Source organism: Coloeus monedula (genome assembly GCF_965178545.1).
Source record: "Coloeus monedula genome assembly, chromosome: 17".
NCBI classification, from domain to species: domain Eukaryota; kingdom Metazoa; phylum Chordata; class Aves; order Passeriformes; family Corvidae; genus Coloeus; species Coloeus monedula.
The window spans coordinates 14,444,453-14,471,801 of NC_138797.1; the positions used below are offsets into that span (position 1 = coordinate 14,444,453).

The 27,349-nt window shown below is 47.4% G+C and overlaps 1 protein-coding gene across 1 annotated transcript; it reads left to right on the forward strand.

Annotated features, from left to right (window-relative positions):
• Positions 1–993: 993 nt before the first annotated feature.
• On the forward strand, positions 994–7,854 carry CYP24A1 (cytochrome P450 family 24 subfamily A member 1; the record flags this gene model as incomplete). The annotated part of the gene is made up of 11 exons (XM_082293087.1): positions 994–1,179; positions 1,321–1,511; positions 1,868–1,961; positions 2,649–2,745; positions 3,884–3,975; positions 4,719–4,830; positions 6,159–6,304; positions 6,608–6,774; positions 6,954–7,032; positions 7,456–7,650; positions 7,744–7,854. The coding sequence occupies 11 exons, from the start codon at positions 994–996 to the stop codon at positions 7,852–7,854; spliced, it is 1,470 nt and encodes a 489-aa protein (XP_082149213.1).
• Positions 7,855–27,349: the final 19,495 nt, after the last annotated feature.

The following is a 27,349-nucleotide window of genomic DNA, read 5'->3' on the forward strand; positions in this document are numbered from 1 at the left end:
AGCCAAGCTGTCTTTCCTGGAAATCCTCTGGATTACAGGTAGCTCTGTCTTGCAGCAGGATCCAGCCCTCTCCCTCTCCCTCTCCTTTTCCCTCTCCCTCTCCGTCTCCCTCTCCCTCTCTCTCTCCCCTTTCTCTCCTCTCCTCGTGGTTCCTTTACCTGTTCTTGCTCCTCTCCTGCCTTCTCTTAGCCTCAAACTCTGAGTATTTCTGTGGAGTTTCTGATTAAAAGACTGGCATTAACTCATTTTTGTCAGGATTTAATGGCTAACAACACTCATAGTGAAGGGAATTTTGCCTTCTCCGATGATGCCCACTTGCCCTTTCCTGGTTACTCAGCCAGACAGGGTAAGGGTAGTTCCCACCCCGCAGCTTGTTGTTCCTCAGCTCCCTGCACTTTTTTATTCCGTCCTTTTAAAGTGCAAATGCTGCGGGAAAACTGAACTATTCTGCCACCTGTGCTCTGCAGAGTGAACACCACAGCCCCTGCACGCTCATGCGGGTGCTCGAACTCAAAAACACGAGTTAAAAAAAAAAAAAAAAAGAAAAAGAAAAAGAAAAAAAAAAAAAAACCAAAACGAGAGAGAGCTACGAGATCGCTCGCACGAGCGCCAGGCGGGCAGCGGTGTCGCTGCCTGCGGCGTGGCCGGAGATGCGTCCCTTCCTCCGGGGGACCGGAGCCGCGCATCCCGGGCTCCCAGCGGGTCCCATCCGCGCATCCCGGGCTCCCAGCGGGTCCCATCCGCGCATCCCGGGCTCCCAGCGAGTCCCATCCGCGCATCCCGGGTTCCCAGCGGGCGGAGGCGCTGGCGCGGTGCCTCTCGTGCCTCGCCTGAACCTTTTCATGACCCGCCTGCCCCGCGGGCTCCGCGGGCAGGGCCGGGGCAGCCGCCCCACCTCACCCCACTCAGGGCTGCCATTGGCGCGGATGAAAGTCCAGCACCTCGGGCTGCTATAAATGCACCTATGCGCGGCCGGAGGCCGGCACCGTGGCCATGGGCGGCTGCAGCATCCTCCTCCGCCGGCTCCGCGCCCGCACCTGCGGCCGCGCCGCCGCCGCGTCCTCGCTGAGCGCCCTGCGGCCGGCGGAGACGCTGCCCGGGCCGCCCAGCTGGCCGCTGATGGGCAGCCTGCCCGACGTGCTCTGGAAGGGGGGGCTCAAGAGGCAGCACGAGACGCTGGTGAGGCGGCGGAGCCATGGGGATGCGATGGGATGCGATGGGATGAGGATGGGATGGGATGAGGATGAGGATGGGATGAGGATAAGGATGCTGAGGCGGGGAGCGCCCCGCACTCACTGCGGGGTTTTTTCCGCTCCCCAGGCTCAGTACCACCGGAGGTTCGGGAAGATCTTCCGCATGAAGCTGGGCGCGCTGGACTCGGTGCACATCGCGGCGCCGTGCCTGCTGGAGGCTCTGTACCGCCGCGAGGGCGCCTGCCCGCAGCGCCTCGAGATCAAGCCCTGGAAAGCCTATCGCGACTATCGCGACGAGGGCTACGGGCTGCTCATCTTGTAAGTGGCAGGCGCAGCATCCCGGCGGCCCCGGGGAGGTACCGGGAGGACCTGGGGTGCAGGAGAAGCGGTGCGGGTGCGGGTGCGGGGGTTCCGGTGCCTGGGGGATGCTGCGGACGGCGGCCGCCCCCAGCCCGGCTCCGGGGGGCTCCGGGGGGCACCGGGGGGCTCGGGCTGCGTTCCCGAGGGTGGCCGTGCCCCCGGGGCTCGTCCCCCGTCCCCGAGGATCCCCCGCTTGTGCCGTCGGTGCGATGGAGCATCAGTGGTGCACACGCAGCGGGTTTGGGGTTTTCTCCTGCTCTCGTTTTTCTTTGAGCTTTTCGCTTCCCAACCCCGCTGTGGTTGTTTTAACCCAGGGAAGGAAAGGACTGGCAGAGGGTAAGAAGTGCCTTCCAGAAGAAATTAATGAAGCCCGGGGAAGTTGTAAAACTGGATGCGACGATCAATGAGGTACCGAGCTCTGAGAAATCCTTTCTCCCCCCCCCCCGCTCTCCCGGCAGCCTGGGGAATTAAAGCAGATCCGGTTTATCTGGATCGATGTTGATTTGCTCCACAGTGATAAAACCACGAGTTCAGACTCTGATCATTCAGGGAATAACAAGCACAAACTGATTGCCAGGATCTGGGACCACACAGAAACCTGTAGCTGAGACTGTTTCCACAGAAAAATAGGATTATTCCATAAGGGTACAGGCTCCTGCAAACAGCTTTTCCCTGCTTTTCTTGCATTCGGTAGTTTTTGCCTTCACCCCTTCAGTCTTCTGCTCCTCCCCTCAGGGAACACGTCTGTCCTTAACCTCTGTGCTCCTCAGGGAGTTTGAGGAGCATCTGTGATAAGCAGCTTAACCCTGTTGTGAAACCCCCGTGCTGCCCCAGAGTGAAGGATTCCACCCCTGCGGAGGGAAGCTCAGTTCATCGAAGCACCGGCACTGGTGGCACGAGAGTTGTGTCAGATCCAAACATTTGTTCACAGAGGGGGAAGTTGAATCTTGTTGAAAGAACAGGGAACAAAGGGATTCCTCTCCTGCAAGATTGTTATCTGCTGAAAAGGCAGCTGAAATGTTGAATTACACCGGATTTTTATTAGTTGATGTAATTTTATCCCCTTCTTTTCTCTCTCTTCTCTCCACCCTTTAGGTCCTGGAGGACTTTATGTACAGAATAGATGAAATTTGTGACCACAATGGACAGATGGAAGACGTCTACTCAGAATTCAACAAATGGTCATTTGAAAGTGAGTAGTTTTTTGCCTGGGGTGCACCTGCCAGGGCATTTCAGCTAAAATATGATCAGGGATGAATGTGTTGGCTGATTATTTCCAAACTCTCAGCTATAATACCATAGAAAGAGAGGTGCAGAGCAGCCAGGGGATTGTCAGTGCAAAATTTGTCAGCATAGATAGAAACTCTTCTGTTGAGCTACCTGCATGGCTTGTAAAAAATTCAAACATTCCAGTGATTTATAAATCAAAAAAACGGGGAGATTTTGGTTCATTTATCTGGAGAGGGATCAGAAAACACACGACCTTTCTTTGTCCATCTGATATTTGTTAATTATCAGCAGTGCAGGATCAATGAACTATTCCAATAACAGAGTGTTCACAGTAGGCAAGGATTGGAAAATCCCATTTCCAATGTTCACATTGGGATTGAGAAGCACTGGAATGAGTTACCAAGGCAGAGCCTCGTCCTTAGAAACCTTTCAGAGCACACTGAGGAAAGTGCCAGGAATGACACAGGGCAGAAACTGGCTCAGTGATTCCCAAAAAAAGGGATGGTTGGGTGTAGTGACTGAACCAGCTCTGCCAGACCTGGCTGCTCTTGGCTGGCTCCTCTCAGCAGCCTCTGGACTGAGCTCCTCAAAGTGGTTTTTTTTCCACTGTCAGTGGTGATGGTGCATTTGGAAAGGGAGAAATAGGAAGTGACAGCTTGAAAAAAAAATGAAGAAAAAAAGGCAAGTGGAAAGAGGAGGAAAGTGGTGAGTGTGGGATGCTGCCAGTGTTTGCAAGTGGTTTGTGGCTGTGGAAAGGAGTAGGGAATGCTGGAGTAGACGGCCTCTTCAAGCCCTGTTCTCCTGCCACTCGGTTCTCTTCAGTAAAGCCACCAAATATATGCCAAATATCCAGATCTGCTGCTCGTGGGGATCAGTGGCAATCCTAACTTGTGCAGAAATACTGCTGTAAGGGCCCTTAGCTGGAAACCCTCAATGGGGCCCAGGCCAACGAGCAGGAGGTGTTTTACAAGTGCTGCTCTAACAGGTCTGTGCCAAGGGACGTTTTCAAAGGCTCATCCAAGCCATTCCTTGGTGATAAACGATGCATCCCACGCACCCTTTTGTTTATATAATTTCATTACAATATTGCCCAACAACAGGTATCTGTCTGGTGCTGTACGGAAAGAGGTTTGGCCTCCTGCAGCAGGACGTAGAAGAGGAAAGTCTGAACTTCATCAAGGCTGTAAAAACGGTATGGAAGAGCCTCTCCTGGGGCCGTGGTGATTTTCTAGCCCTGCTGCGCTGGTTTAAAGGAGGCAGCTGGAAAAAGCAGCTCAGGCTTCTGTGCTACGTGTCCCAAATGACTCCTGGAGTGCCCAGCTGATCCTGGGCTTCTGCCTCCTTTATGAAGTGCCTCAGTCTGACAGGGAAAATGCTGTGTGGCCATCAGGGCACTCCTGGAAGGAGAGCTCTCAGCTTGGTTGGGTGACTCTGCTCCCCTCTGAGGCACCTGTGGTGCAACCCTGCTGTTTGCAGGGTGGGACTGCTGCCTTTGTGGGGATTATGCAAACACTCAGGATTTGGGGTTAGTCAGTCCTGCAGGCAGAACTGCCGTGCCTTTGGGGTGCTGGGGTAGGAACCTGCCTAATTTTAGTCATCAAACAGAGCCAGCCAGCCCTGCCTCAGTTTTTACCTCCATCTGTTTTCAAGGGAAAGAGAGGCACTGCCAAGAAGTAGCTTGTTCCACTCTCAACAGGTGCCTAAAATAAAGAGGATGAGTTCCCAGCTGAGGAAGCTCCTGGCTGTCCCTAATTTTTAGCTGGATATCCCCTACGTGGACTGAGAGCTGTCCTCTCTGTCCAGGATGGAAAAACCACCAGAATTTTGCCTTCTTGAAAATTGCCCCCAACTTTCCAGCCTCGTTTTGTTCAGGGATTGCAAGTAGGTGGATTAAAGAGATTAAAGAGAGATTTCCCACCCTCTTTCCCACCACAGATGATGGGCACTTTCGGAATGATGATGGTGACCCCCGTGGAGCTGCACAAGGGGCTGAACACCAAAGTCTGGCAAGCTCACACTAAAGCCTGGGATGACATATTTAAAACAGGTCATTATTTAAACCCAATTTATCTCCTTTCCCTTTATCTCTGTTTTCTCCTTGCTGGAACTGACTTTTTCACACTTGCTGCTGTTAATCCCCGCCTTCAGCACGGTTTAAAACACATTTGTTGCACCTAAACACAGATCTATTCCCACGACTAACACCCAGGTTGTGGGGCAATATCCAATTCCCAGGGAAATCCCAGGATTCTGGCAGCCAGCAGTGTGATGGCACCACTTTAATCTGTCATAAAAGTGAATTAAAAATGTGTCATCTCTTTAAAGGAAAGGGTATAAATGAAAAGGGACTTCCCTCAAAGACTTGTTTTCTTAAGAAACAAGAATTGTGCATGCAACAAAACCATGTTTGCTAAAAAAAAGAAATTATAGCTTTTCTGAACAACCTGGAACATGGTTGTAAATCTTAAAACCAGCAGTAATTTAAATTATAAGGTGCAGTTTGGCTTTTGCCATCATTTTTTGACTATTTAAAATGAGTTGGCCTTCAAAGCTCAAAAATTTCTCAAACTCCAGATGTGAAGTTAAGTTTGTATTTTTAATATTTTTAAATTTCATTAATTTAAACAGTGAGAGGCATAACTAAAGGTTGAGAAAGCTTCTGGAAGGCTGTAACACTGAGATATTTCCCTTGGTGTTTGAGTCCTGGATACTTCAAGGCTTTTGGTCCTGCCAGCCACACATGCACTCATTTTATTGCTTCTTAGCTTATATGCTTTAGGAAAGACACTTCAAACCAGTTTTGCTCAGAAAAACCAGTTTGACACCTCCACTTAAAATGAATAATTCCTTACAGGAACTGGTTTTAAAAGTGGGGATACTCATGAGCAAAATCTATTTTTATTTAAAAAATCCCCAGCATGTTGAAATTTGGCATCTTTGTTCCTTCCCCCGGTAAACCCAAGGTTTACATTTCCCCTCAGGGGGTCTGGGTGCTAAGTCCCTTTGATTTTTTTAACACCTTGATCCCCTTTGAAAACCCCAGGTAATAAGTTTTACACACTCATGTTCCTGGTTGCTGAATATTTCCCTCAACATATCACCAATTTCCTCCCCTAATTTAAGAGAGCAGAATTCCCAAGAGCTTTCAGGAGCTCCTCTGTTCAAAAGGGATTTTGGGGACTGAGTATTTTGTTTTAAAAGTGAAAATACCATCCTTTATTCGGTATAAATACACTCACTATTTACCCATGGCTTGAAAATAGAGCACAGCTCGGCACTTCTTTAAAACCCTGCATGTGGGATGTGGGGTTGCTGGTATTTTTATGGGATTTTGAGCGATTTTCCATTAATCCTGTGCTGCTCCTCCCTCCTCAGCCAAGCACTCCATCGAGTGCCGGCTGCAGAAGCACTCTGCCAGCCCCCAGGAGGATTTGCTGTGTGACATCTACTCGGGGGGACAGCTCTCCAAGAAGGAGCTCTACGCTGCCATCGCAGAGCTGCAGATCGCCGGCGTGGAGACGGTAAAGCTGATTTCCCAAGGGTTTGAAATCTTCCCAGCTCCCCCCTTCCTTCCACAACCTGACCACCAGCATGCCTAGAAGTGAGTTAATCCTGCAGCTGCCTCAGTGGCCCAAGTGCAGAGGAATTTTTACCTGAAATCACTGGATTTTTAATTCTGGAGGACAACGGGGACTGCTCATAATCCCTTAGGCTGTCAAAATTCCATAAAGCTGTGACCAGCCACAAATGTTGCTTTGAAGTTTTGACACCTTCTTCTGTCCCCACAAAAGGAGGATTTAACCTTTCTTTTCGCCTTCTTCCAGACAGCCAACAGTTTGCTGTGGGCTCTGTACAACATTTCCCGCAATCCACATGTCCAGCAGAAGCTTTTCCAGGAAATCCAGAGAGTTCTGGCTGCTCAGAAGAGCCCAAGTGCAGAGAGCCTGAGGAATATGCCTTACTTAAAAGCCTGTCTGAAAGAATCCATGAGGTAAAATTCCCAAAAAACTGGCAAAACCATCACCAAGCTTTTCACCAGCTTGTGTGCTATAGGGAGAAAGAATTTTCTAGTACACAGGATTTTGTTCACTTTGCTGTTTGAGGTAAAATATGAGAGATAAAGGAAGGCAAATTGCTGGGAATTTAACCCATTGTTCTCTTTCCCTGCAGATTGACTCCATCAGTGCCTTTCACCTCTCGCACCATCGACACAGAAATGGTTCTGGGAAATTATGTGCTGCCCAAAGGGGTAAGGCAATTAATTCAGCTTTTTAGGATGTTTTTCCATTTATTAACTCCCCTTTAAACCACAGAAGCTGCTCATACTTCAGTCTCAAATTGGCTTTGCAAAAGTACCAGGCCCAGGATAAGGAATGAGGAATTCACCCCCAGGATTCCCATAAACACAAACCCACTCCTACCTGCGCTGCTGTTGGATTTAGACAGAAATAATTTGCCTGACAACATTTTGATGGGCTGTTTCAAAATATTTCAAATTTTCCCGAGACTCTCTGAGGAAACAATGACCTTTTCGATGTTCCAATTAAGTTTTTGGGAATTACATGACCTCTCCTGAAGAAGCTGCTGCACTATATTTTTCCATGCCGGAGCTGACTCCCTCGGGAGCTCAGGGCTGATTTCTAACGCTCTTCTCTCTCTTGCTTTGCTGCAGACGGTGCTGATGATAAACAGCCATGCCCTGGGCTGCAGCGAGGACTATTTCAGGGGCTGGGCTGAGTTCAGGCCCGAGCGCTGGCTCCAGAGGGGCTCCATCCATCCCTTCTCCCACGTCCCCTTCGGCATCGGGAAGAGGATGTGCATCGGGCGCCGCGTGGCAGAGCTGCAGCTGCACCTGGCCCTCTGCTGGGTAAACACCCAAAAAGGGGATTCTGGGGGGGTTTTGCTCCTCCAGCTGATCAGATCCAGAGGCCAGCACGCTAATGGGGATCTTTTATTGCAGCTGATCCGTAAATACCAGATTGTGGCCACGGACCACGAGCCGGTGGAGACGCTGCACTCGGGAATCCTCATCCCCAGCCGGGCGCTGCCCATCGCCTTCCGCCGCCGATGAGGTTTGTGCACGGGGCTCTCCTGCACACAGGAGGCTTTTTTGGGACCTGGTTTGGGATTTTTATGGAAGAAAACAACTTGTGTTTGTCTCCTCCTCATTCTCACAGCGCCAGAGCCATCCCGATTCGTTATTTTAACGGGAGATTTCCCGCATTTCACACAGCGCGTGGCTCTGGAGTTAATTTTATGTCCATGCTTTCTGTGCATGGTGCAGGTCAGAAAGGGGGAAATCAAAGTACAGCCACTGAAAATAACAGCCAGTGTCTTGTTAGAACTTCTCCACTGCATTACCAGAAGATATTTCCTGGAAAAGAGCATTTGAATTTGAGCATCAATTTGCAGATTAAAAAGAAGATGCCTTAGTGAAGGAACTGCTCACTACAGAGTTCAGATAGCAAAACTTGATTTGAGGCAGAAGGATAAAGAAAATCTATTTGTAAATAGTCAGGCAGTGTTGCAACTTACACATTTTTGAGTGTAGGATTTTCTCTCTCACAAGGCTATATAAATGAGCTAACAAATAACTTATTTGTACAACAACCTAAATTGAAAAAACAAGTCTCTGATCTAGAATTAAATCCTCCTATTAGAAATCAAGGACATTTCAATATTGGGGAAGTTATTTTTTTTGCCACCCAGCACCACAGGAAAAAAAATCCCAATTATAATCTGAATATTTACTCCTTTAACTGAAGTTTGTCCCGTGCTGTTTGCTTTGAAATAATCACTATAAAGATTCTTTGTTTTGTTCAATACAGGTTGCAAAAAGTAAAGGAGAGCCCTGCTGCTGCTTCCTCTTAAAAGAGAGAACCATGAACTGGAGAAGTCAAAGCTGTGGAGGCTCCAGTAACCAGGGAAGGATTGCACAACTGCTGAGCCAGGAACAGCACCAGGAAAAGCTCCCAGACTGTTTTATTGGGAAAATGTGCTTAAAAGGAAAGAAAAATGTCAAATGCTTTCATAGACCTGTGGAAATCCAGGGATTTAGTGCAGCTGAGGGATTTACAGGATGAGGAGCCCTGGAGGGTTATGGATGGGAGGTTGTTTAACAGCCCAGTTCAGGGAGAGCTGCCTCCAGTTTGGGACCAGTCACAGCTGAACTGGCCTTGGCAGCTTGGAGTGGGAGAGCTTGGGAAATCAGCTTGAGGGAAAGGAAACTGCCTCAGTTCTTATCAAATTACCAGTGCCATGAGAAGGGAGTTTGGAGTCTGGAAAAAGGCTAAAACTAAGCTGGAAAATTGGGATAATTAAAGAAATGGATTTCCTTGGCATTCTTCACTGCCTTGGGAGGAGGGAAATAAGGACAAATGCTCATGGCAGGATTTATTGCTTTGGTTTGAACAGTTGCAGTTCTGTGCCTGGCACACCCTCTGCTCTTCCCCATGGATTTCCATCCCTCCAGCTCCTGCACAAGCCAGTTTATCCCACTTCTATTGTAAAAACTCAGGGGCCTTCCACTGCATGAAAAGGCCTGATCCGGAAATGGAACCACTGGAATCCTATGGGTTCTGCCACTGGAAATGATGATTATCCTAACAGGATAGTTACATTAGATTAGTAACATAAAATTATGCTTCAAAGCACAATTTCACAGGAGATAAGGACCTTAAACACGTCAAAGGGGTCTGTTTCTAGTGGAGACTGCAATATCTAAAGGTTAAAATTGTCACTTCCCAATACAATGCTGGGTTTTGGCTGTTTGCTCACTGGGTTTACACTTTTGCAGTTTCAAGTGCAGATTTAGATCTCTATAACCCTGAATTTATTTTTTTACATGCTGAACTGATGCAAGTTCTTACTATTTGTTGGTCTATCTCTTATTTTTCATTTGTTTGTTCTTCTCTGTTATGCTCACACATGTAAATGTACCCCCATTACAATGTATAAAGCAATTTGTGCATTATCTGAGTATTTCTAGGCAGTTTTGTAAGAAAATAAAGAGTTTTATTTTTATCTCTAGAATTAGTCTTCTATGATTTATTACAAAGTGTTTGCAGCTTTACAAAAGAGGCTTCTGCATCCTCAGCGTGGTCTGGACATGTTTCTGCCTGGCATGGAGGTCCCAGCGATGGGATTGTTCCATTCCTCTGCCATGACAACAAGATAAAATCCATACAAAGCTCTGAGGAAGGATGGAAATAGCTTGAATTTTTGCAGAATCAGAAGAAATGGTGCACATTTTCAAAATGCCATCCCTCAGTCCCATCCCTGGCAGGGTGAGGGTGACACTGAGAGCAAACAGGATGGGAGATCAATCCCCAGAGAGCTTGGGCTGAGGTGCAGGTCTGTGTGTGGGATCTACCCAAACCCTGGGACAAAAATCCACCCAAAGCCTCCTTTTACAGCATTATAAATTAATATTACTGCATTGGAGCCAATGGAGCTGTGCCAATATGGAACAAGTGCTAAGAGAAACAGTTTGTTCAGTTCCAGGCATCTCCGACTGCTCACAAATATTCTGATGATTTAACTTGTGGAGGCAGCCAAAGAGAAGTGGTGTTATCTCGTTGAACTGCCCTTGGCAGCCTCAGTATCAGCTGTTTCGAAACCCTTTATTGCTCCTGGGCAGTAAATCACAGGTTGGTATTTACTGGACTGCTCAGGATTTTTGTTACTTAAATTTAGTGGCCTCAAAGATCCACACGGGTGTTGCTGTGAGGAAGGTTTTGACTGATTCTGTACCAGCTCAGGTACAAATCTGTGCTCTCTGCTGGATGACCAGCAGTCCAATAACTGCTGACCTGGAAAATTGAGTTCCAGAATCTTCAGAGTTTTTCAGGTTCCTGAAGTTTGCAAAGAACTTCATTAATCTGCTACCTCCAAGTAAATGTCCGAAGCAATTTACCTAGGAAATGGATAATTATCAAACTACACAGATAATGAATGACCAACCCAGACTTCCCCATTCAGAAACCAACAGAGCTTTCCTTTCCCTCGGATTTCCGGAGCAGAAATCCAGCAGGATGCCCTGAGATTAATAAATATCTGGGAAACCTTTTGCCCAGTGGGATAAATCCAGTGCAGTCCTTTGCTGCTTTGAAATGAGGCCCTCATTCAGAATTCCCATTTCAACACCACTTCCCTGGGATCATTTCCTGCAGTCACTCCTCAGAGGAAGGCAGCTGGATTGTAACTTTAATGGAATTAATTGGCCTCCATCTTCCCTGTCTCAACAAGGAAGCGAGCAAGGCTTACCTGTCCAAAAGGAAGTGAATTCTGCTCAAGCTTTAGGCATGTTGGAATTGAAAAGGCAAAGTTGGAGCCAGCTAATCCATGCTTTTTATGGGTAAAGAATGCCGGTTTTGAGGCCTGATAATCTGGAATTTTTGATCTGTGCTCTGTTCCTGACAAGCTGGTGCTCCAGCTTGAGCTCTGAGTCAGTCCCTGCAGAGGGATTTAGACACCTTCCCCTGCTCTCATTAGTGACAGAGAATGCTCAGGTTTGTCCCCTCCAGCCTAAGAAGGACCTTTGTGCTCAAAAACCAGAGGCGGAATTCACGTCTCTATCAATGCTTTAATTAATGGGGCAAAATAACCCAAAATCTGAAAAATTAATTCTGCAAATTGTTTGCAGCTAAAGTTCATTTCAGGACAAATGTTCAGAAAATTCATCCCATACCTCATTTTAAACATGTGAAGTTTCATTTTTAATTTAATGGCACTGCATGTGCGTGGGTGGGTTTTTAATGCATTATCACTTCTTAGAAGAGGAGAAAGTTGGACAATTTTCAGTCACTTGTGGCACACATCTTCAAAATCGATGGAAGAGTTGTAGCTTTTTTCTATTGGCAGAAAAGGCTCCTTTTTTACTTCAGATAATTGAAGCAAGAGGTTTGTTGAGATTGAAGCTACCAGCAGCTCATTAATCCCTCACCCTGGGTGTGTGTATAATTTGTGGATTGATATATCAAGGTGTGGGTGGCTGCATTCAAATTTTTTAAAAGCGACCTTCCAGGCAAGGCTTGGAGAAAAGCGTGAGTATTGCATTATGAAACTGAGCACTGTGCTTATTCACTTATATTTATTCTTGGGTAGTTTTGAGTATCAGCTTTGAAGACAGTGAAAACCAGAGTATTTCTTGTCAAACTTCCTTAATGCCTCATACAATTCCTGTATGGATTTCACCTCCTGTATTCCCATACCCTGCTAGCAGAGGAAGGGCTACATTGAATTCCAGCTCTTGTCCATGGTTTTTATCTCAGTTCTGTCATCTTTGTGCCTTTGGAACAACCTAACAAGTTAAACTTCAGCTGTGGGACTTGGATCCAGAAGGAATTTTAGAGAACTTTACATCGCAGGGTTTGGATGGAGCAGAACACTTATGGAGCAATAATTCCTGACAGGAAAAGCAACAACGAGGTCTCTTTATAAAACAAAGTATTTTTCTCCAGGGGACAATGTCAAAACAAGTGCAGAATGGAATGCATTTAATAGCCAGGGAAATGATCCTGTGCTTTCTTGGGCACGTTCCTCTCGACAAGTTCGAACTCTTTGCCTCTAATTTTCCATGTGTTGAGTGAACTCCAGGCAGTGGAAGGGAAGGGAGAAGGGAAGGGAAGGTGCTGGAGTCAGCTGCTGGCAAGGACAGCAGCAGAGCCATAAAGGGGAGCCAGGAGTACAAAAATTACCCCAAATTGGAATATGCAAGTCCATGGTACTTTACCCTCCACTATCAACTCCAGTGTCCCGAAACTGGAATGGAAATCAGAGTCTCATCTGATTCGTGCTGCTGGTGAACTGTGCTCCACATAAAAACAGGAGATAGGAGAGGAGCAGGGGAAAGGTGCAGGTCTTGTTTACCTCAGATTAAAGGGTGCCCTCACTGCAGAGGGACTTCCAGCAGCACAGAGTTGGCTCAAGGGGAAGAAAGGAAAAAGGTTCTCCAAATTTAATGGGAATAATGGAAGGAAATGTTTGGGAAGCCTCAGGCAGAATGGGTTGCACTCATCCAGGCTTCCAAGCTCCCTCAAAAAAGCCCTTCTTGTTATCTCAGTTCTACCAACAGGAACCACAGGGAGATTTCCAGTTGAGAACAGTGCCTGAATCTGGCTCTGAATCTTTTTCTCCAGGGCAAAGGTACCCAGATATCTGCTCAGGGCTCAGCCAAGAGCCAGCTCAGTCCGTGGACAAAGGCCACCCCCTGCCCAGACCTGGGAGCTGCTGGGGTGGCTTGGCAGGGATACCCAACCTCAACCTGCAGACACCAAACACCATCCTCAAACTTCTGGGATTGAAGTGTCTGTGCTACCATAAAGCACAGCAGAAAACCTCAGCTGGGGCCCAAATTTTGGTCATTTTAAATGGGAGCAGAAGTAGAACAAGGAGGACTTTGGGGGCAGGATAACAAGATAACTGGAACCATCCACAACTTTTGCTCTGTTCAGGAGATGCCAAGTGTTGGTGCCCTGGAAGAATCCTGTCTTCACTCTGGCTGTGTTTGAAAGCGACAGGAAGGAAAAGCTTTAAACATTGCTCCTTGTAACATTCAGCATCTCATTCAACACAAGTGAGAAGCTTCAAAGCACACTCCACTAAAATAAAATAAAAAACCAACAAAGAGAACAGGAGGTATTTTATATGCAGTCAATGGTAAAAAGTTCTAAAGTAACTGGACACCCTGGACATTCTTATTGGGAGCTTCCACTGCCACTGGAGGTGGCACTCAGTGCTCAAGTTTAGGTGACAAGGTGGAGATTGAGCTAAGGTTGGATTCTTGGGGATCTTTTCCAACCTAAACTAATCTGGGATTCTGTGATTCAAGACATACTGAGGGAAGCTGGCTCCATAAGAGATCAGGCATTTGGTTTCCTAAGAAAATTTAATTTTTCACAGTTCATCTCTAAGTGCTCACTCTTGGAAGGGCTGATAAGAAATACAGGCTGAGGGAAACATTTTCAGGGAAGTGAAATGTCACTTTATCAGATTTATTAATTCCAGAAGCAGTGGTGCTTCCTACCTGCCTATTAAATACCTATTTGTGTGTAGACTGAAAAGGATTTTCAGGAACAGAAAGTGCCAGAGAGTTGCAAGAAGAATTCAGGCTTGTAATTGCAATTGTAATTTTATTTATTGACCTCTTTATGATGCTCTCATTTAGACACCAGGGGCAGCAGTTAATGGGAGTCAATGGGAGTTAAATTCTTCTGGAATGGAAAGAACTGGTCCCTCGGAGCTGCTCATACCAATTCCAAAGGAGAGGGTAGCTGGGGGAATTTTTTAGGTGTGGTTTGCTCACCTGCAATAAAAGCCCCGTGGAGATTGCACCCCAAGGAACTTCTTGGTTCACAGACCAATTATGAGCCCTTGTCCTTCACCCCCTTTCGTGACGAGGGATCCGGGGACTTTGATCCAGACAAAACCCCTTTTTTGCAGGGTTGGTTTTAGTGGGATCACAGGGCTGCTCTGACTCACCTGCTGGCTGCAAAATCGCTGGAGTCAACAATGGGAATGTGGCACCAATTTGTATCTGGGGATGAGACCCTGGAGCTGGGAAGGACAAGACCACCCTTCTGTGCAGCCAAAGGAACCAGAAAGGATCCCCAAGGTCTCTCTTAGGAGAAATACGGGTGCTGAATCATTTGGTTTGAGATGCAGACCGTCAGGTTCTTAAATATTAAAGTGAAATGAAGCCATCTAAAACCAGCAGGATTTTAGGTTTTTGTTCCAAACGCCAAAATTTCACTTTGGACACACAAGAACCTCTCAGGGACTTCCCCTCTGGTTCGAATGAGAAAGATCCAATTGCAAAAGGTATTTTTGTCGCTGAACAGTGGCAAAACAACTTCCCAGCACAGGGCCGGGCTCCGAGGGAAGCCTGGCAAGGAAGGCATGGGAAGGTGTGCCCCAAGACATTTTCCAGACAGGATAAAGCTTCAAACACAGTTGATTCATAACCCTTGCAAAGTTTCTCTTGCCCAAAGGCAGAATGGAAAGGGAAACTCATTGCTTAAGGAACCGGAGCCAGCTGTGAGCCAACAGATAACCACTGCAGGGGGGGGAGTTTTATTCATGTGTGGATACAAATGAATGGAATAAAGGTTTAAAAATAGCACATTTTACTGCCTGCAGGAGGAGTTGTTCAGAGAGGGACGTAGCTGATGCCAAATATTTGATCTGTGCTTTGATCCAGCAGCAGGGCTCTGGCAGGTGCCCTCAGAAACACAGAGCTCACTTTTTTTTTGCATATTCAACATCCCCTGGGGAAGCTTCTGCTGCCTCCGAGCCCCTCTGGGGTTGTGCTTGGCACCCAAAGCGGTGCCAGACTGGAAAAGAGATTTGTGACATGGAGAGAGAGGAGTGTGCTATTTATAGAAGTCAATGACATCCAGGGAAAAACAATAGAGGAACAACTGGAATTTCTGGGGGAAATCAGAGCCTGTGGGCAAATAGAGATGTGGAAATACCATTTTCCTGAGGAAGGTTAAAGCAGGGGGGTCACAGAGTGCCTGTGCCATGCTGTGGAGCCACGTGCCCCACATTGGCCAGGCTGAAGGACAGTGGGAACCAGGTTTGCTATTTTTCTAGACAATCCTGGAATTTAAAACTCCTTTGTGCTTGAAAACCGGATTGAGGAGAAGTTCTTTATTAGCAGAAGTTTGGGAGAGAGCAAATACATCAGCTGGATGCAAATCTTACAGGAAGCAGTCTTTCAGAAAAGCTGGGATTGTTTTTAAGATTAGCAGGTCTGTCACAAGAGCTTCCTCCAGGACAAAGGTTTCTTTTCCAGTCAGGCTCCAAACCCATAGGCTTCAACATTATTATGTCAACAACTCTTCATTTTCATTTTGAAAGGGCATTTCATGGAAACCACCTCAGTCTCATGGCATGTTTTGATTTTTAGAAAGCAGCTCCACCCAAACACCTTCAGGCCCAGCATCATCAGGCCTAAACCAGCAGCAGCAATTGGTGGGAAAACCTTGGACAATCTTGGTCCGAGCAGGAAACCTTTACTTCTGCCAAAAGTTGCACCTTTTTGGTGTGTGGATAACACTTAAATGTTCAGAAATATGCAGCCACTGCTCCCTTTCCTACCTGCTCTTGCCTGTGCACACAGAGATTTATTTTAGCTGCTAACCTAGAGATAGAGCTTTGCTTATCTGGCATGAGATCCAGACTGTGATCAGGCAGTGTCAGTCCTGGGGGAAACCTGCTCTCCAAACCACTTCCAGCAGTCTGGGCAGCACTTTATCATATTCTCAGCTTGCACAGAAATCATAAATACGACATTATTGGTAACAGTTTTAAAAGCTCAGGTAACAGCACATAACTCAAATTTAATGCTGTAATTATCAAAAGCAGGTGGGCTCTACCTCCTCTGCTTCCCCTCAGAGTTTTGTCCTCTCATTTCGTGCTGCACCTTTCCAGATTCACCTGCTGCCATTGGTTAGGAATTGAGGATCCATCGATTCTCACCCTCAGTGCTCATCTCAGCCTGTCAGAGTCCTTTCCCTTCCCTCCTGGAATCCCCCACCCACCCAATTTCTGTCACTCCCTGCGCTGTTTTCTCAGCCTGCCCCAAATCTTGGTTGGGACAAGAGCAGGCACTGCACATAACACCTTCTGTCGTGTCCATCACCAGCCCATCACACTGGGGCCAGAGAGGCTGGTTTGGGCAGATATTGCCCCGTGGAGAGTCACTGCTGCCACTGATGGGGGACAGACAGCAGCTGAGACAGGGAAATCAAAAAGAGGGGAATGTTCCATGGAGCATCTCCTTTGATCTTCTCCAAGGAGAGGGAGAATTTACAGAATGTGTCCAGACAAGGAGGTGATTCATACACCTCGAAGTGCCTTCCAAGTGCTGAGGGGAGCCAGGGCACAGCCACTGTGGCTCCTTCTTTTTGGTCCTGTCACTGGTTCTTCCTGTGGAAACAAAAATTAGCCAGGATGGTGAAATCACAGGATTAATACTGGCACCTTCACAGCAATAAAACTGAAAACTGTAATTTATTTCCTTGCTTGAGAATTGACTCAAGAGTTACTTTATATTAATTTTGATTGTAGTAAATAAAATACATTGAAACATCCTCGAGCTTCATTTCATCCCATCAGCTGAAAAGTAGGGAAAAAAATTGCATATATAACAATTTGGAAATGCTGCCAAAAGAGATATTATAAATATAATAGATGATGGGGTTTTAACACATTTACTCCATAGCTTCTGAGGAATTCGGACGTGTCAGGGATCAGTTAGTTAGTATAGTATGTGGTGTTTTTACTAAGAACAGTTAAAGTTTCATCAGGGTTGGACTTTTGTGTGTCTATTTTTGGCATCCCTTGGTAGGAGAATGCACTGGCTGAACCCTCACTCCCCCCACACACGCTGCTCTGCTATTAATAGCAAGGGGTTAACGAGTAACCAGTGCCAGGGCACGGGGTGAGGGGGAAAAGGGGAAAACCTTCCCTCTTTCAGTCGGCTCCAGTGGTCTTCCCAACCAGAGACACACAAAAACCAGTATAGGGCTCACCAGGATGGCTGGGCAGGAGGGCCAGGGCCTGGGCTGGCTGCTCCTGGAGTGGGAAATGTCCCCAGCTGGGGACAGAGCAGCCCCAGCCTGAGCACCAGAACTGGCGCTGACATTGGCAGCCCCCAGCTGCGAGGGAAGGTTGGGAGAGCTGGGATTGTTCAGCCTGGAGAAGCTTTGGGGTGACCTCACTGTGGCCTTGCAGTGCCTGAAGGAGCTGCAGGAGAGATGGAGAGGGTTTGGTCAAGGGATGGAGGGACAGGACAAGGGATGGAAGGACAGGATGAGGGGGAATGGCTTCAAACTGACAAAGAGGAGGTTTAGGTGGGATATTGGGATGAAATTCCCCCCTGTGAGGGTGGGCAGGCCCTGGTACAGGGTTCCCAGAGCAGCTGGGGCTGCCCCTGGATCCCTGGCAGTGTCCAAGGCCAGGTTGGACACTGGGGCTTGGAGCAGCCTGGGACAGTGGGAGGTGTCCCTGCCATGGCAGGGGTGGGATGGGATGGGCTTTAAGGCCCCTTCCAACCCAAACAGTTCCAGGATGAACTGTGGCCAACCTGTCCCCAGATTCCTCCCTCAGCCCTCCAGGGGATGTAGGAAAGGGGCAGCACAGAGCCGTGCTCAGGGCATGTCCCAGGGAGCAGGGATGCAGGGACAGGTGGGATGCAGGCTCACAGTTCTCAGCTACACATTTTCCCCAGATTTCCCTAGTTTTACCATGTTAGGAGCTGGTCTGAGTGTGAAAAGCAGGGCAGACTGATGGTGTCAGGAGAAATAAAAGATCTGGATCATTTTAAGCTGTCTTGTGAAGATAATGAGGGTCAGTGTGTGAACCAAAGGTGCCCCCATGGTGCAGCAAGTGGGAGTCAGTGTCAGTGTGGGGAACCAGCACATTGCAGCTGTGTGACCTCAGGATACAGCAGGAAAAACAGTAGGAAAAGCAGGCCAGGAGAGCTGCAGAGCAATGTGTGACACTCTCATGAGTAATGGGACTTTTACTTGAAAGGTTAAGTGAGAAACAGAACGGAGTGGTTGTGGCTCTGTTCCAAGGATAATATTTGGACTAATCCAGCAGCTTTGATCATCCCACCACACATCATGTTTTTTGGTGAAAAATGCCAACATTTTTCTAAGTTCATGTGGATTTCCCCTCTTTTTGATCTCGCAGCACCCTCAGCTTTCCTGTAAGGTTCGAAGGACTAATCCATATTTATGATAACCTGAGAAAGAAAGTGTTCTTTGTTTGCACATTTTCCAAACTGGACAGGATTGAGACAAGTAATAAAACCAAGCAGAATGACTGGTTGCTCTTCCCTGCTCTCACAAGTTAAATATCCTTAATCATGGGCAGCCTCAGAGCAAGATTTCCACCAGCCCTTACCAGTTCAGAGCACAACAATATTTCCTGGTTTGGTGGTGATGGCTAAAATGGCAAAATCATGGCTGGCTGTGTTGGAAATGACCACTTCCCTTTTCTAGAGAGATCATAAATCTCCATTAGCCTTCGCCTCAAGCAGTTTGTTCTAGCAGAGAAGCTGTCATTCATTTAGTATGTTAATTGCTGGTTTGTCAGCCAGAACTGTCAATTAGGAGACTTGTGGACATTTTGTCCAAGGGAAGTCCAGACCACTTTGTTTGCACAGAGGATACCGAAAATATTCAGAGACATGGAAGTCTTTGTAGCCACTGTTTTTCCTTTGCCATGACAATGTTTAGAGGAATTATCTCCCAAACCCTTTTCTTCTCTACAATTTCACTGAAAACTTTCTGCTAGAACTGCTTCCGTGTTGAATTTCTTTCTCTTTTGCTCTCCCTCTCTGTCTCACCCAAAGCAGAAGCATCCTAAATCCCACACCCTGCACCCTGAGTTTGCTTCTGCATTTTCAGTTATTCCCCCACCCACCCATCCCATCTCCACATTGCACAAGATTTCAAGCCCAGGTTTGTTGGTGCCAACAAAAGCATTGGGTAGTCAGTGGTGTGAAAAAGTCTCATTGAATTTTCTTTAACATTCTTGGGCAACCCGGTAGGAAAAAAACAGTAGCAAAGAGTGATTGGCTCGGAGCAACATATTGCAAAAGGTTGTCCCTCCTTCTTACCAGCAATGAACTGCATGATCTGGACTGGGATAAATTCCTCTTGGAGAATGGATGAGTGAGTTTGCTGGGATTATCAGGCTTGCCCATGAGTAAGAGCACTGCCCTGGCTTCCAGCAATTGCTGATCTGAAGGAAAGCAGTTCCCATCTTTTATCTTTTATTGGACACTATTAAGGGTGGAAAAAAAAAACCCATTGGAATTTGAGGTCTCTGAATCTCTGAGCTGCTTCCTTGGGAGTGTTACAGCCCATTTTAGCAGCTGGGTGATCCACCAGAGGAATTATTATATATATTTTTATCATGGTGTGGCTTCTCTAAACACCAAGGTTTTCAGAATTCCCTTTGGGACCAGCCTCAGCCCTCAGGAATGCAACCAGCCAGTATCTGGAGCATCAGGGCAGTCCTGGGAATGCCTTTCCTTGGGAGCAGGTTGGGAATGCACAGGGAGCCATGCAGGCAGGCCAGACCCTCCAGCAGCAGGAGCAGCCCAGCCCTGGCTGCTGCCTCCTGCAGCCTTTCCCAGCACGTCCTGAAGGATTTGCTGAGTGAATGAGCTGCGCTTACATGGCAAACCCAGCGCTCCCAGGAGAGCTCCAGCTCTGGGGGAAACATGGAATACAACCATGCTGTGTGTGCACAGCAAACCCAGCTCACCCTGAGCGTGCAGAACAAATACCCAGCAGGAATCCCTCCCGTGATAAGGGAGAGGCCAACGAGTGCAGCCCATCCCAGCCCTGGGAGTACATGACCCACTCTGCCCCGCCGGGAAATGGTGGGGTTTAAACGCCCCTGCCCTCCTCCTGGGATCTCCAACACCAGCCAGCAGCTACAGGAAAACTATATTTTCCAGCTTTTTTCCTTTCAATTGGAAATTTGGAGAAAAATGTATATATGGGTTAGTTTTTTTTCCCCCTGAGTGGCCTCAAACTGTGTAAACTTTCAGGTTAAGTGCTCAATTAAAAGGTCAAATTATCCAAATAGAACACTGAAGTGTCAGGCAATAATTGTCCACTGGACTCCGTTACCTGAGGAGTTCATCGCGCACTGACCTCGATCAAATATTACCCAAGCTAGTGGTACGTGTAGTGCTTCCTCCCAGTTATTTATAACTCCTCAAAATCCGGAGTTAGGGAAGTGCCAGAATTGCCCTTCGGAAGTGTTTTCAAATGAAATTTGCAGAATACACACAGTAAAGATGCTTTTAGAATTCCCAAGCAAGTTTTTCCTGGGGAAAAAAACATAGTCCCTATCGTTCACCAGCATTACAAAAAGTGACATTTATGGAACAGAATATTTAGGCTGTTACTAATACTTGCTGAAGAAGTCTCATTTCATGCAACGTGCCCACAAGGTTCCTATGGGATTTCTGTTCTGACTCAACGCTTCAAGCTCATTCTTTATTTTTGACCAAAACCCCAGCTTCTGTTGATGCTGCATCTGCCTTTAGCAAGGGACAGCGACACATGGAAATCATTCCCACTGTGATTCCTGCTCAGCACCATCGGGAAAGAATTCCTGGCTGGGAGGGTGGGGAGGGGCTGGGATAGGATTCCCAGAGCAGCTGTGGCTGCCCCTGGATCCCTGGCAGTGCCCAAGGCCAGGCTGGAGCACCCTGGACAGTGGGAGGCGCATGGATGAGCTTTAATGTCCCTCCCAAGCCAGCCCACCCCCTAGTTCCATGATTCTGTACAATGCTCTCGTTGTTAACCCCCGGACACATCAAAGGTGGTTTCCAGAGCTGACTAAAATGGGTGAGTTCCATTCTCTGGGGTTTGGACGTGTTTGGATGAGACCTGGAGTGATTCTGCCTTGTGCACTCAGCAACCCCGACAGTGCCACATGACCCAGAGATCCCCTTTCCCTTCTCCCTTGTGTGTTCCCTCTGGAAGTCACATGCCCAGCTGCAAAAACATTAACCACGGTGTCCTCTGTAAACCCAGCCCTCCAGCAGCTGCAGGAGCCCATCACCTGCTGTTTTCTGGGGCATGTGCTCTATCCCTGATAAGGGCTATCTAATCACCTCACAGGGCTATGAACAGATAGTAGGAACACCAAAAAAAAAAAAAAATGCTGCTAAAATATCTACTGCTCCTCTTTCTTTTAGAATTCTGTGAGCACACATCATCTCTACACAATGATAAAAAGCTGCCTGAGTCACTGCTGAGTTTGTTGTGAGGCCTGAGTGAGTGAGCCCTGACATATGAGTCACACTAAATCATTAACCGCACCTGAAAACACCAGCACGGACTCTCTGACCCCAGGGAACAAATTTAACAACGCAAAATCTTGATCTGTGAAAAAAAAAATAAAGCTAACTTTAGAATGAGACCAGTTGGAGGAAACAGTGGCAGCTGTGTGGCTTGAGACACAGCCTGAGTCGTGTGTTGGCATTTACCTCCCCCTCCACCTCTGGCTGCTCAAGAGGCATCTTCAGAAAGTTTTTCAGGCCAAAATTGGGCTTTTTGTTCAAAGTGGGAACAAAGGGAAGAAGCTAGAGTAGGAGTCAATCATAACAGCCGGTTCATTGGCATTAAAGAGATAAATTTGATAGTTAAAGAAATGTTTAAGTTACTCTTAGTTAGCCAAACATTAATGTCCAAAACAGCTTCCCTTCGTTGTATTTCTTTATTTAAAAAACAATCACAGTGATAACCTAATTTTTTAAAGGATGTATGAGTATGCCCTTGACCTGTTGACATCCACATGTTATTTTCACAGCTGGGACTTGTCATTTTACCAGAGATGCTAAAAACAAACCTGCCCCTGAGTCTGTCATGACAAGAACAGCTCTTGTGCAGCCAAACCCTCCCCTCAGTCACCACAGCTTGACTATTTTAACAACACAAGGGCAGCAGTTGGAGTTGCAGCAGCATGGAGGAAACCCAGAGGGCTTGAAAAGATTATTTTTTTCCAGAGCTGGCGGTTAAAGAGTAGAAATGTCACTTCCAGTTTGAGCCGTACAAACGTGCACAGACAGGTGCAGTTCATCAGCCAGGTTCTGAAGGCAAAAGAGAAGAGACAGAAAATTCCTTTGCAGGAGGGGGGAAGCAGCTGGAAGTACCTGGGAAGAGCTGTAGGGCACAAGGCTGCTTGAGAGCACGTCCTTTTGAGTCCCAAATGCTCAGAACTTAGAACTGCGGTTGATTATCTTGTGGCACCTTCTGCCAGGGAGGAAAAGGCAAGGCAGGGAGGGTTTCCCAGCCCTGGAAGAGACACAGATGCCAGAAGGAGTTGTGTAAATAATGTCTGGAACCTCAGCCTCTCCTGAGCCTTGGATTTGAGGACAGATGAGGCAAAATCAGCTTCAAACTCCCCTGTAGCTGTTGCCAAGTGGGTCGAGATCCCATGGCAAGGTATGAATTCCCAGAAGGATTTTGGACAGCCCTAACTTGTGCTTCCAATAATCCTAAATCTAATATTCCAGTTGGCCTTTGGTGTGGGGACAGCACATGGCTGAGAGGTGGTTCCTGCTGGGGAAATGATGCAAATCCCACAGCTCAGAGAAATCCCGTGGTCTTATCCAGACTTCCCTGGAGCTCTCCCTAATCCCAAATTCATAAACGAACTGCAGAACAATTGCACAAAGATAAACACAGGGACAGCTCTGAGCCAGACCAAACACATTGGGAAAGATAAACTTTCAAAGCCATCCCTGCAGGATGAGCCGAGAAGGCCAGAATTCCACAGGCTCCGATTGGAATCACTGTCAGATCCTCTGGGAATCTGAACATGGATTAGAAGGAAAGACCAAATCCTGGACAAAACTGATGCTTGCTGCAATAATGGAAATTTTGGTTACAATAATCTCATCTGATGGGAACACAACATGAATGAATATTTTTTTCTGGGAATATTCTTTCCTACAATTGTCTGGATGCCATCTAAATTATTGAACAATCAATGGAATTGCTATTCCAGGTGAGACCTTGGAATCCCAAGGAGTGATCCAAGACCTTCAAAGCAAGGCAGGAGAAGGGTGGTTTCAGCAGACACCAAACCCACTGCTCCATATTGGGGTGTCTGAATCTCTACTGAGAGATTTTCTTCAATGCTAAAATGTTTTATTTAATGTTATTTCAAAGGCACATGAGCAGCAGCCACTGTTATCCCAGATTTAGGGTTTTTCTGAATTCTTTGATTTGGTCGTGTGTGCTGTGGCCCAGACTTTGCCAGGGGTTGGTCACTGTGTTCACCAACATCTGAAAGAAGGATTTGAAAAGCAACATTTGAGAAAAGGAAACGTCAAGCCTAAAAGTGTGAGGTGTAAGGAGACAGGTGTGGCAGGAGGAACAGCAGCGACCAAACTGATAAACCCTACATTTATCAGGGGTATAAAGCGGGGGAATGAGGTCACAGCTGTATCTGGAGAGAGCTCCAATGATTCGGTCCCTAAACCCCGAGTCCATAAGCAGTGCAGGTTGTGATTCCTGCCCCTGTGACCTGTGAGGGTGACTTTATCAATCAGGTGGATGGGGAAAGTGAAAAGCACGGCAGGCAGAGCGTTCCAGGCACTCCCAGTGAGTCACTGCACCAGCAATGGGAAATGCTGATCGCTGCTATTCCATCCTTTCCCCAGGTGCTGCTTCCTTCAGCTCCCCCAGCACAAATCCCTGAGCTGCTGAACTGCTCCTCTGAGCAGCCCCTTCCTGCCAGGCACCTCCTGCAGCTCTCCAGGGCGAGTGGCTGAGGAACGCTAGTCTGGCCCCCAGGAATCCTCATTTGTGTTTCAGAGAGCCCCAACCCCTTCCAGCTGCCTACACCAGTCACCTGTAACGAGCCAGGCACGTATTTTCCCAAATCCATTTGCAGAATTCCCAGACAACAGGCTCCCTTCTTTCAGGAAAAGTGTGGGAGGGAAGAGGGAAGAGGGAAGAGGGAAGAGGGAAGAGGGAAGAGGGAAGAGGGAAGAGGGAAGAGGGAAGAGGGAAGAGGGAAGAGGGAAGAGGGAAGAGGGAAGAGGGAAGAGGGAAGAGGGAAGAGGGAAGAGGGAAGAGGGAAGAGGGAAGAGGGAAGAGGGAAGAGGGAAGAGGGAAGAGGAAGGGAAAGGGAAAGGGAAAGGGAAAGGGAAAGGGAAAGGGAAAGGGAAAGGGAAAGGGAAAGGGAAAGGGAAAGGGAAAGGGAAAGGAAAGGAAAGGAAAGGAAAGGAAAGGAAAGGAAAGGAAAGGAAAGGAAAGGAAAGGAAAGGAAAGGAAAGGAAAGGAAAGGAAAGGAAAGGAAAGGAAAGGAAAGGACGCACTGAGCATCTCCTCGCTGAGCACAGCTTAAGGCCGCCACCTGCTGACGGGCTGCCGGGCATCCCGGAACTTCCATCGGCATCTCTGCACTTCCCCGGAGCATCCCGAAACTTTCCTGAGCATCCCGGAGGTTTTCCAAGCATCCCGGGGCATCCCGGGGCATCCCTAAATTTCCCTGAGCATCCCTCAGCATCCTGGGCATCTCTGCCAGCTGATGCAGAGAACATGGTCAGATTTAAAGTTGTAATTGCTTTTTACAAGTGGGTAAAACAAAGGGAACAGTGAAATGTTGTATGGAAATTGCAATTCCCAAGGTCGTGGAGGACAGGCCACGTCCTGCTCAGGAGTGTCAGGTAGTGATGTGTCACTGCTGGAGAGCTGCACTCAAACGAGGTGAATCGTCTCCATTTAAAGCTCAAAAACTGATATTTGGGGCTGAATCCAGGAGTAACTGCTCCAAGCTGCATCAGGCCTAGAAGTCTTCTAATATTTTAAATTTTTTTAATCAGTTTTGAGTTCAGATGTGACAAGTTGAAATCAGATGAGTTTCACTTCTGCCCTGCCCTCGCTCCTTGATAGAGAATCAGCAGCAGAGTTTCCCTCAGCATTGATCTTTGTGGGAGGAATTAACCCTGGCAGGGGAGAGCTGAGCTGAGAGTCGGGGCTGAGGATGAGAGACCTGTTAACCCCTCACCTTCTTAAGAACAGCCCCACTTCTGCTTTTGAGGATTTACACTTTTAAATATCTAATTTAGTCATGAAGTTCCTACCTGGCAATATTATCCCCTTTAAAACTGTGGAATATTACTGGATTTGAGTATTATTGATTTTACTGCTGGTGAGTTACAGTTAGCCCGTAGATCCTTGAATTGCACTATGAATTCTGATAACTCCCCTTTGCCTCTTTTCGCAATATTGACAATTTTCTCACACTGATAATTATTTTTTTAAACCCAAAACTATCAAAACATTTCTAAATGCATTCAAGCCAGGAACCACTGAATCAATAAAACAACAAAATCCCCAGGTGCATAAGGTTTTTTTCACATTAAACGAGCGATTTCATGAACCAAGAGGATTTACAAATCTCCCTGTGCTGCCTGAAGTTCCTGTTTTGTTTCTCCCATCGTGGTGTCACCTGAGGCTGTGCTGCTGTAATGTCGCTGCCTGCCAGGGAGCTGTGCTGAAGGACAGGGCTGCTCAGGGAACGCTGGAATTCTCCTGGAATAGAGCTTTGGCTCACAATTTGCTGAGTAATCCGGCGGGGTCACAGTGCTCAGATGAGGCGATCAGAAGGGAAAGGGACAGCCCAGGAGCTGGCACAGCTCCAATCTGATATTCCAGGGGCAGCTCCTCTCCAGTGGCAGCAATAAAATGATATCAAATTCTTATCCCTCGCAGCCTTTCAGGAAGATTAATGTTTCCTCCCACTTCTTCAAGCTTTTATCCCTGCAGCGGACGGCATCGGGGATGTCCATCCTTGTGTTTGCACTCGGCAGAAGTTTAGCAAATCATATTTTTCCAGGGAGAAAAATTGGCTCCAGCTGCCCAAATCCTGCAGTGACCTGAGGGGCCTCTCCTGTGCTGAAGAGGAGCTTTAGCCCTGTGTCCCAGGGCAGCTGCAGGAATGAACTCACAGCTGGGATTGCACGGAGAGCTCTCCCGGGCGATGCCCAAGGAGCAGGACACATCAGGACAAGGTGCCCGAGGCCAATCAATCCTGGCTTCTCAGGAGAAGTCCAAAGAAAATAGAAGATTTGGACCTTTCCCTCATGCCTGGCTCCTCCTCAGGACAGGAGAACACCCCAGACCTGATCCACGTGGATCAAACTCCCCCCAAAAATCATCACTTCTCTTTCCCTGCTGCTGCTGCAGGTCCCTGCTCATGTGCCTGCTATTTCCTTACTAAAGGCAGGAATTAAATACAGAATTTACAATAAGACTTTTTTCACTGCTTTTTCATTTTAGTAACCCCAGCTCCTCAAATTTTCCGTATTTCAGGCTTGGGAAGGGGAAAAGTGAAGCACTGACGGGGAAAGCAGAGCCAGGGGGCTTCAAAGTTGAGCCAGCTGGGGAAAGTCATGACCCAGGCTGTGCAGAAGCTGCATGAAGGAAGTGAATATTTAACATAGTGTTGTTATCATCGCTGCATATTTGATAGAGACTTAAAATGCTCATACAGGAGAATGATTGTGGTTCAAATGCCTGTTCCACCCACTGAGGCACCATGTCTACAATAACTCTCTGTTTCAATCCTGACACAGGAACATTTTATCTGTTCTAGAAGCTCCCACATGGAGAAATAGCTGGTGTGGAGTCTGTAATTCTCCTTCTTTAAAAATAAAAGAATAGTGACAGCAGGAACCTGGGGGATTTTTGTGATGGGGGAAGAAGAGACAGAGATCAGCAGCTCCCTTCCTACATCAACACTGTGAGTCACAGTCTGCAGAAACTCGAGGCTGAAATATCACTTGCAAAATGCTGTTCAGGCTCTCTCTGGGGAGCAGAACGAGGGAGTGTTTCCCATTGAGCTCCAGCTGGAGTGTGTGAGCCAGAGGCTGCTCCCACACCAGTGAGGATCTGCTGGGATTCCTCTGCGTTTGGTGGAGCTGTTGCAGAGCCAGACCACAGGAACAGGCTGCAGCCTCACTCAGGGCTAGGGGAAGCATGGGAATGATTAGAGATGATGCTGCTTCCCCA